The sequence below is a fragment of the Punica granatum genome, chromosome 7 (genome assembly GCF_007655135.1).
Source record: "Punica granatum isolate Tunisia-2019 chromosome 7, ASM765513v2, whole genome shotgun sequence".
In the NCBI taxonomy this organism is placed as follows: domain Eukaryota; kingdom Viridiplantae; phylum Streptophyta; class Magnoliopsida; order Myrtales; family Lythraceae; genus Punica; species Punica granatum.
Genome location: NC_045133.1, coordinates 27,456,083 through 27,466,970, shown reverse-complemented (window position 1 = coordinate 27,466,970; position 10,888 = coordinate 27,456,083). Strand labels below are relative to the sequence as shown.

The 10,888-nt window shown below is 41.1% G+C and overlaps 2 protein-coding genes across 3 annotated transcripts; both read left to right on the top strand.

Annotated features, from left to right (window-relative positions):
- Positions 1–678: 678 nt before the first annotated feature.
- Positions 679–2,272, top strand: LOC116213373. The gene is made up of 2 exons (XM_031548258.1): positions 679–1,192; positions 1,403–2,272. Exons 1-2 carry the CDS (start codon positions 914–916, stop codon positions 1,922–1,924), a joined length of 801 nt encoding a protein of 266 aa, XP_031404118.1. The 5' UTR covers positions 679–913; the 3' UTR covers positions 1,925–2,272.
- A 5,228-nt stretch (positions 2,273–7,500) lies between these two features.
- LOC116213237 lies at positions 7,501–9,870 on the top strand. Of its 2 annotated transcripts, none has more exons than XM_031548103.1 (3): positions 7,501–8,230; positions 8,481–8,654; positions 9,424–9,870. In XM_031548103.1, exons 1-3 carry the CDS (start codon positions 7,676–7,678, stop codon positions 9,559–9,561), a joined length of 867 nt encoding a protein of 288 aa, XP_031403963.1. In that variant the 5' UTR covers positions 7,501–7,675; the 3' UTR covers positions 9,562–9,870. The 2 variants fall into 2 exon arrangements, with proteins under 2 accessions (XP_031403963.1, XP_031403962.1); XM_031548102.1 differs by having other exon boundaries at positions 7,511–8,230; positions 9,321–9,870.
- Positions 9,871–10,888: the final 1,018 nt, after the last annotated feature.

Sequence of the window (10,888 nt, the reverse complement as noted above, 5' to 3'; positions counted from 1 at the left end):
AAAGGAAATGTTCCTTTTTTGGGTTACAATGAAGTGTTTTTAGAATATAAGCAAATTGAAAATTAAAAGAGATATGAGAAATTTCCTATATGTATGAAAGAAACGTGATATAAGTTAACGATAAATCACCCGATTGAGTCTTATTTTTCATGAAATAATTCGAAAGATTTGGTGCATATATTACAAAGCAGGTGAGTGTGAATCTGTTTCATCTGCCAAAGATTTCTTTTCCAAGACATGTACCAATGGCATGGGCCAATATAAAGATTACGAAAAATTATCAATCGACTTATCAACAATGATGTGCTAATGAACAATCAATTAAATAGTAACATTAATTAAGAGTAATTGTGACAAATACTCGAGCTTCTAGCACTCATTACCACGTTTGTTGTGATCTGACAACACCGAAGAATTGCTCAATTTCAGCCGGCAAATCTCATTTTGGTCAGAAATGTGTTAAGAATCTCAGATAATTCCACTTGACAGCGACTCACACAATTTTCCTTTCTTCCCGACTTTTTTTTTTTTAAATCAAGTTTTGCCCCTAAATTTGGGGGGATAAAAACAAAATAAAAATCCAGATTATTATTGGCTGTTGCGAAAAATAGACCAGTCGTGCCGGTCGAATCCGTTGACTGCCCAAAAATAAACAATTGATCGCGGGAAGACCGAAAAGGCCAACCGCTACGCTCCATGTTCAAACAGCCTTCTTCTTATCCTCCGTCCGGTTCTGATCTCCGCAAGTTCATTGATTCAATTCAATATAAGCCAACTGCTCCGAAACCTGGCCAATGCCTGCCCCGTAGACTCTCGACTGCCGCCGTGCCACGAGGAATAAAACCCCCTCCTCCTCCGTCCTAGCGCACCCCTCTGAGATTCCTGGCGGTTCCTGAGATTCTCCCTTCACAGAATGACGTCTCCAAAAGCCGAGAAGAGGCGAAGGAGGAGGAACAGCGGTGGCAGCGGCAGCAGCATCGGTTTTTTCAAGTGCTTTAGGCCTGCATTTAGCGACGATGAGACCGACCACAAGGCAGGGGCGCGGGTTCCCGCCCCCTCCTTAGCAGAGAAGGGGCGGGCAGCCTCTCTGCCGCCTCCCTCGCCAGCGCAGACAGATGACGGCTGTTCGATCAAGAAGTGCCGCCAGGGGCTCTCGGCTGGCATCAAGGCCGTGTTCTTTGAGAAATCTCTGGTTAGTTATAGTTTCCTCCATCTAAAACTCCAATTAATGTCATTCGACAAAATTACATGTTCTCGTGATTGATGTTCATGATTCTGTCGCGATCAATCTGTGTGACAACTGCCCTTTGATCTCGGCTGTGGTCGATGGAACTTATGATGTATTGGATTAGTTTGTCTTTATGCTCAATGTCTTCAGTCCTAATCGGTTGGCCCTTGGCAGAGTAAAAAGAGTACGAAGAGCAAACACTCCAAGGACTCCGATCCATCGTCTAAAGGCAAGCTCTCCTCGACCAGTGAAAGCGAGTACTCGGATTCAATGGATGATGGAAGTAGGAGGACCACCGGTTCTAGTGCCCTAACCTCTTCGCTTTCCCTGGACTCCTCGCGGTATTCCAATATCTCATCGAGTTCCAGATCGTTCGACTCCAGTCAGAGGCCATCTCAATCCAGCTCATTCATATCGAGTCGGAGGCAATGCAGCTTTAAGGAGCAAAGGAGCCGGTCCGACAACGGTCTTTACGTGTTGTTGTTCATAACCCTTCTGGTTGTGGTCTTCTGGGGCAAGTTATGTGCGATTATATGCACTTCAACTATGTTATATATCACAGCCCATCGAAGCATTGCATGCCTGGCGCCGAATAACGTGAGCGATGCAACAGATTCAGCCGAGTACAAGAAAAGGATCGTCTTGGGTGGATTCTTGGACCGGAAGCGATCTCGGAGTGCAACGATCAGTGACTGACTTGTTGATCTAGTTTTCCCAATTTGAGCGGGAAATTACAGAAATTCGACATCAGCTATAACGTGACATTTTTTCTTTATCTTTTTTGAGCAGTGCTATTGGACGCGTTATGTGTACAAAGGTCGAATTTGACTATGTCGTGATCTGAGTGCGTGGCAAAGCGAGAGAGTGTATAGTTTATCTGTTTCTTTGTAGGCCATTTGGATGCACGAGAAGAAGGAAGCATCTAGTGGAGACATGCACTTCTTATAATTCTTTGTACCATCCATCAATCCTCCGAGCCGCATGTGTTTTGAGTTGTGGATTCTATGATCTTGCCTCATTCTGAGATTCATTCATCCATTCATGGATGCAATCGCAACGGTTTTGCAAGTTTGGGCTTAAGATGCATGGCGAGCCCAACCTGCAAAAGTCCAGTGACCCGAGAAAAGCCCAATCTGCAAAATTCAGTATGCCTGCAATTTTATCGGGTTGTGTCCCGTTTATTAGAAAAACTAAACAATACAAAAACAGAGTAAGAAATCCTCAACAAACTTGCCAAAAAGCAGGGCTCCCATTAATATGGTATATGCTTATGGACACCAAATGGCGATTTAATTACTCGATGAACAACGAGCCAATCGGTCGGGCGAGGAGTTCCCGTGTTGGTATGGGTGCACTGAATGTTAGCGATCCGATTATGCCATCCATCAATTTTAATTTGGGTATTTTTACGATGGTTGTACATACATACATACATATATACCAGGAAATTTTACCATCCCTGACGGGGGTGTAGGGTATGTATGGATGGTACCATATGAGACTAGAAAGGGGAGGGGGATGGTAGACAATATCTCAGACAAGTGCTGCTTTTGTTGTCCGAGTGATTTCAGCGCACCCAAACAAAAGACACACTCCACAACTAACAGAACCGATGATGGCGATGGCCGTCCGATCATGAAGAAGAGATCCCCGCCTTCATTTCTTATTTATTTATTTTTATTATCATTATTTTTTTGCCTTTTATTTATTTATTATCAATTATGAATCAAAGAATTGCACCAATCGCATAGATCGTATTATATATATATATATATCGGTTACACAGATTTGTCCTCCTCAGCCTCAGCCCCTTCGTTGTACCGTCGACCCTCTGGCATCCCTGTCCCCTCCATTCCACATATCTTCACACCCAATTCCCGAAACTGCCCCCGCAAGAGAGGTTAGCTCGGGTAGTAATAGAATCCCTGAAACAAGGTCCGACTCTTTTTTTTTCTTTTTGGGGGGGGGGAGGGGGAGTCGCACTTAGTTAGTGGTGTCGTGGCTTGGGTAACTAAGGTCACTCAACATGCTTGTTTGGCTAATCTCGATGTGCCCCGAGTTCGGCGAACCGATAATAGCCACTAAGTGTGGGGGTAAATCTGGGAAAGCACATGCAAGAGAGAAGGGGGTGAGAATCTCAGTTCAGATTGATTCAGAATGATCTTCTTTTCTGTCTCTCTCTCTCTCTCTCTCTGCTTCTGTCTGACAGTCCGTGTCTGTTGTGGTCCATGGCATGGCATGGCAATGGCAATGGCATGGTCCAAATAGACGAGGGAAGGAAATAGAGAGAGGATATGATATGGATATCTGGAAATGGCAATGGGTTATTCACCAGTTGGATAAAGCCATAGCTAACAGTTGCTCCAGCCCACTAGGCGAGCTCCCTCCCCATATAGCAACCTCCCTTAGAAAGCTATTGCAAACAGACAACATTTCCTTTTTGTACCCTACTCAACCCCCTCCGTTTACATGATTAATCTTATGATTTTAATAAAACTCCCCTCTATTCTTTTGTTATTTTTGCTTGGATTTGCAACAAGCTGCTTTTGCTAGCTAGCTAGCTATAGCTCAACTGACAATATATATATATATCCCTCATGGATCACGATTGGCTTCGATCCAAACCCGATCCGGAACCCATGTATAGAGGTTTTATTTTCAATAAAAACGCACTGAGCTGAAATGCAAGTGCAAGTGAATAAAGCCCTAATAGGATTTTTGGGATTATAAGTCCCATGGCCTCGCATCTTTTGTGCTCTTCTTTTATCCGAGAGGACTACTTTTGTTTTCATTTCATCCCCTTCTTTTTCTTTTTTCCCTGTTTTATTGGTATATTATTTTCAATTGAAATACCAAAGTTTGCTTTCGTGTAATAGTTCGCCAAAGGTTTACTATAAACAGTTTGAAATTGTTTTGACCGAGACGACATTAGTTCGATATGGACCATTAGCAAAAACAAGTATCCCTACCCCCAAGCAAGTAACTGATTATTTTTGGCGAGCTATCTAGCTTAAAGCGTGGTCCAAACCCAGGAGATCGAGAGGGGCCTAAAGCTTAGGCAAATCTTTGAACTCTTACGACCCAAATCCCAATTTACCCGAAAACAGAAAAAGGATGCGGCAAAGTCTGCAACAGCTTATTAACACCTTCTTTTTTTTTCTTTTTTTTTTTCAATTCCATGCATTACAGATCTTTAACAAGAAATTAATGATTTTACCGAAAAAAGAAATTAATGATTTTTCTACTTGTGTGAAACATCTACGGGTTCTTGTGAAATATCTACAACACTTTTAATGATTCAGATACACTTCAAATTTGAGGAAAAAAAAGTGTATATCGTGATGGTGATTTAAACTGTCATATAAAATTAGTGAATTTCTTGTTTGATTCTTGTTAGTAGGATTTTATTCTATAGAAAATTACGTGGGTCAAGTCACACAATTTAAGGAAGGGTCGAGCTTGCCCGGATCCACAATTCAAATTGTATATATGTGCGTCCACTCTATAAACAAGAACCAGGAGCCCGATAGCTCGCATTATGCAGTTAGGAATATAAGACCATACATGCTTTACCCAAAACAAAAAGAAAAGACCATATATGTCCAATCCAATAAACAATCTACACGTGTCGCTCTGGCAACTCGTCCCCAGATATGTCCGGATGTCCACGTCCGTAGCCGCCTATCGTCCGTACACATCATCGAGTCTCCCTACTGTAACCCTCGGTCGTCCTTTTGTAATTGTTTGTCCCCACCCTCTCTATCTCTACCACCCCCGGCTTAAGCTATATAAGCTATGGCATCGTGGGTCCAAATTTCACACGATTTGAGATTTACTATGGATCTCGAGTGGATTATTTTAAATGCCACGACAGTGACGTACATGTCCATATAGCAAAGCCATCCCAAGCTCTTTCTTTAATCAGTCCTCCTCACTCTCCGGGCAATACGTGCGTAGAGTTTTATCAATTGTTGGCCAATCAAATTTATATTCACAAATTTAGGGTTGATGAGAGATTCCGAGAATCTCACCGAGTCACCATAAGTTGCATCAACCCAAAACGCGTTGGTTTGGTAACAACATCTCGGCCTTTTTCTAGCAACTTGACATTGCCTTTGCCCGATTTTCCAAGCTAGGAATATGCAAGTTCGGCTTGAGAAATATGGACCTTTTATCGTGTTTATACGGCTAATAGAATCGGGATGGAACGAACCCTAACTCGACCCGTTCTTATGATCGATAAAATACATCGGCTCAAAAATACATATTTAGGTAGGGAAGAGAGATGATTTCGGAGGGGAATATTGCCATGCTAGAAAGCACCCACATGGAGTCAGCTTTATTCATGTTTCCATATATGAAAAATTATATAATGCATGGCAGGCATCATTGCAAAACCACACACTCGTATTTACATGCAGAGCTCAGAGGGATACATTCATTTATGACCAAATCCTACTGCCAGAGAGCTAAAACCCCCTCCCAATCTCTCTCTACATTTTCCAAACCGAGGCTGGAAGCTATTGTAAAGCTCGTGACCGACGGGTCGGCCGGCCTCTGATTGAAATATTCTCAGGCAGGCGTTTGATCCCATTCGATATGCGATGGGTCGACTAAAAATTAATAGTCTATTTCATCGATCGGAGTTAGATGGTGATCCGGAGAAACCTGAATATGCCTATATGGGATATAGGAAAGGTCTTTGTCATGTGATCACATGAAAGGAGGGGCTTCAGCTTTCATCGTCAAAGGCAAATTATTGCTATCTATTTAAAGGGAAATTAGGATGGGATGATTATACGCCATATTTGGGTCAAAACTGACACTGATCACCACAATGCGCTCGCCTGCTTATTTTAGCATCTTCCTGCAGAATTATAGGCGCAGAATACATATTTTTTCCCCCGCATGCCCTAATTTTCCATGAAAGTGATTTTTTTTTTCCTATTATAAGAAAAAATAATGAAATTGGTAGAAGAAAAAGTCACAAGTCTTTTAATTTTAGAAAATTTGCTCGTGATTTTCCTTTTGCATTACTCTGTTGGCCCCATCCTGCGCTAGGCATCGGGTTGGCCCGACCACGAAATGCATTTTCCCTTTTCTGAATGACTAAGTATATACACCTTACAGGAAGAAGAAGAGTCATTAAGTATATACAAAGATAGATTTCTTAAATGTAGATTTGAAACAAAGAAATGGATTATTATCATTATAGAAATAAAGAGTCATTAATTTGCTAGGGACATGGCACCTACAAATTGTACGAAATTGGATAAAGCAATATTTATTGTAGTGATCAACTTGTTTCATTGATTTTTTTTGGTTGCAAGTTTCAATGATTTATGAGATTGTAATGTCGACCTCCATTGTAACATGAGTTCGAAAGACAGATTTTAACCCTATAATGGCATGTCTTCCACGTAATAAGCCTTAAGCTTCATTAAGTTACCTCAAGTTCAACTAATCAAACTCATTTGAGGCTAATGACTTCATTAAAAGCTTGCCGAAAATATCCAATCGGAACCTACAAATTTTGAGAGGAGAAAGAATGATTTATCCAAAAAACTTGGACTATTTTCCATTAAACGGCTTTTCCTAGCATAAAATTCATATAGCAACATTTATTCTAAACTCGAAATTGTTTTGATTCCGATGATAAGTGGCTCCCATTCTTTAAAGAGAAAAACTTTATGCAGTAAGTTTTGATAGTAAAAAACTTTGAAGAGGATAGAAAAAAAAAACTTTGAAGAGGATAGAAAAACAAACTTTGAAGAGGATGGAAATTTAAAAATAAAATAAAATTGAAGAGAAAACTTTTAATTTATTACAACATTCATAATAATTGATTGAAAATCCAATAAGATAGAAACAAGAAGCAATATCATTTCGCCATCTCAACAGTCAACTGGAGAGCTCTTTTAGCATAAACAACCAAGTTTCATTTATGAACATCTTTAATTACCAATTAATCACTCCATTCCAAAATTCCCCCAAATCTTAACCCCTCTATTAAGCACAATCCAACAAAACAACACACGAGAAAAGTCATTGTCTGCATATAAAATATGTGAAACCTACATTAGACTAGATACGAAAGATGTGAAACAAAACCTTCTTATGAACGAAAGAAAAAAACTCGAACGAATCATTATAACCGTAACGGATCCCATGCATTGTTTGTACTATAAGATTATCTAATAATTATCAAATAGGAAAAAAAAATATGAAAGAAAAGAACCTCAGACGTGTAATATGTGAAGATTTAAGTATGTTTGTGGGTCCTTTTGGCACTTCTCTCCACAGGCATTTTATACTTCTGTGTCTTGTTCCTCTCTTCTTTGTCTGATCCTTTCCCTCTCTAAACCTATACTCACTCAGTGTCACGAATAACACACACACATCCCTTCTCTCTCTAAAGAATCCTTTTACAGTGAGAGCTCTACTTTAATGGCTGCTCCGTTCCTACTTGTCCCCACATGCTCATCAGCCGACCAGGAAATGGCGAGGAACACGGCCCCACCAGCCTCCGAGGCACAGATAGGCCGACCCGGCTCAGCTCCTAAGCCCGCTGGCAGAGGCAAGAGGGCCACCAAGCCGCCTGCGCAGAAGAGGCCGCCGCAGAGGGGGCTCGGTGTGGCCCAGCTCGAGCGCCTCAGGCAGCAGGAGCAGTGGAAGAGAATGGGCGAAATGCCCCAGCATCTCCGTAGTGACGAATTTCAGTTCCAGGCCCTTCTGGACCAGCCACCGACAGCTGCACCCCTGGCTGGACCTCCGGTGCAGTACATGTATCCCAGGGGGTATATGCATCCCGGTCAGCTTCTCGGTGTGGGACGGGGACTTATTGGTCAAAGGATTGGGGACTTCCCGTATGGGTTGGATCGAAGCGTTGGGAGTTCATATATGGCCGAGACTGGGGGGAGCGCCGTCGTTTTGGAGCCGCTGAAAGAGCTCTCTTCAATGCCAAAGCAGTGCAACCCCGACCATTGTGATATCTGCCGTAAGGTATGAGTAAGTGATCGCTGTTTAAACCCTAGCTATAGGTCCAATATTTCACTGTTCCATTAGATGTGATGTGTGGAATTCGGTCCAGGGTTATATGATTGGAGGCCAAAATCAATAAGTGGTTAACCATTTTTAACTATTCGGCACGGATTCATTTACACGGGCCGAGTAACGGTCATACCACACGTGACCGACTTATCATTTCGGCCTTCACGTGATGTGTTTTCTATATGTGATTGTCATATTGCAGAAAAGGAGCATCGTCAATCCGAGGAACATCGTGGTCTTCGATCACGGGGTGGGAGATCATGTCAACAACTCGGAGCAGGCGATGATGAAGGGCCGTGACTTCCTCACATTGAATTTGGGGAACAGCTTTGGCTTCGGCGGAAACAGCTTGGGCGGCCGACAAACTACTGATCAGGTTAGGAAAAGCTGAGTGATGAACCCCCTCATATTGCATTTAATTGCTATTCGACGATAAAACTGGATCCAGCCTTCATAATTGAATCTTGAGGCCACGTTATCTACTTGTCCTAATATTTCTGTTATATTGGATCCTTCTAAATTCTGCAAATCTACCTGTTAACAAGCAATAAATGCTGTAAGTTTGAACTGATTTAATATATTTTACAGTGGTTAGTAGTCAATTGAATCGTATCAGGATTTGATTGTTGTTAATTATCCAAGAATTCATATTTGTTTTTCCACACATTCCTTTATATTTCAAGATTTGAAAATGTCAATAAATGATGAATTTAGATCGACTGATTTTTATGGTGTACGGATGATAAGACTCAGATTTCGATTTTCAAGAAATACTACTAATACGATGCAAGAAAATTTCTACCGATCAAAAACATGGATGCTGACTAGTGTCGGCTTGATGCATGTGTAGATGTTGTCTCATGTATATAAAAATAAAGTGTGTGTGTGTGTATCACACTTTCTCTACCATTAGCTCATGTATGTACTAGTCATCGACATAGGGATCCGCAATTCGATTTCATCTAATAGATTTTTGACTGCCCTTGAGCTGGGGCTGGCGGGCTGGCTGGCTGGCTGGCTATGTGTTTGTAATGGTTTGTAGGATGTAGAGGTGAAGGGAGTTGGGCGGAAGCTGGGGAATAATATTGCAGTAGGAGCTGCAGGGGCCGGGAGTAGCCTTTTAATGGAGTATGAGTTCTTCCCAGGAAAGAGTAACAGTGGCAGGAGCGCTTTTCCCCAGAAACCGTGCTTTCCCACAGAGGAACTTCATCATCATCAATATCATCACCATCATCATCATCATCATCAAGAAGCTGCTTCTGCTTCTGCTGGTTTTGCAGTGATGAAGAGATCAGGTGGTGGTGACAGTGGTGAACGTTCTAAGGATCCGGCCAATTCCATTGATTTATCCCTCAAGCTTTCTTACTGATTGCTGAGCAAGAAGACCCCATTTTGTGCAATTTCTTTTCACCATTTGGTGTAATGCATGAGAAGACGAACCTCAAACACAGCCTTCGTTTTGCTTTCTTTATATATACATTCTCTGTGTCTCTGCAGGTTGTGTGTTTGTTTAGGTTAATGGATCGGACCTGATCGATGATCTTTATTTATTTATTTATTTATCAGATAGATCATTCAGCTGCTGCCTCACCTCATCATCTCTGATTCAATTTTATATGATTGCATTATCTTCTGTTGCCGAGAAGAAAGACGGGTTAGGTCAGTCCGGCACGCCGCGCTCGCTAATATGGCCTGACTGCCCCTATGCTTTGATCGTATACATATATATATGGCTTATATCAAATCGTTGATTCTGATTTATTAGTACTTGGTGGTGCATTTGAAACGTTCAATATCGGGCTTAATAATGATCTGAATCTCAAGCTCGCTCACGCAAATTTATGCATTCCTTATACAAATATAGAGAATGTATTCTATTGATATGTGTGTGGGGTTAAATATAACTTGAGACGAGCGATAAAACACAATAGTTTTATGTAGTACCTGTTGATTCAACTACATGATCTTTGTTTTAATTAGAATTGGATGTGGTATATATATCCGTTAGCTTGGATCACGAATTGGGTTATCACGTAAATTACATTATCACACCATCGAATAGATGTTTTTTGAACTCGACTTTGTTCGATAGGATCGGTTGGGAAAAAAACTCATTTGATTTGAATGTATGTATCATGGAGATTCTTAATTATATATTCTCGAGAATAAAGAACCTAGCTAGAGATTGGAAAGAGATAGTGCACTGAGCAGTAAATTTACAAGAGAGTTAATCGAGAGAAAATTCACGATTGATCGGATTTATTGAACTTTCGAATATTAATAAGTTGCGCGTAAAAAACAAGAGGTTTAATTGTACGCAATTTGGAGTAGAGGCGATTCATATATAACGACATCAGTACCATTGGTGGGGCCCGCCCGTAGGCTTTTTTCCCCTCTTCTGCAAATGGCCCCTATCAGGAACAGAAACATACATCCGATCGAGCAAACAAACAGACACAGTACAAGAAAACCTGTTACCAGAAGGGATGTTCTGTGTTGATTCTTCACAAAATAAACGTATACATATATATTCTTCATCACCAATACATGACATGTACGTGTACGTGTATGTGTATGCATATGAATATATATAAATATATATATATATAT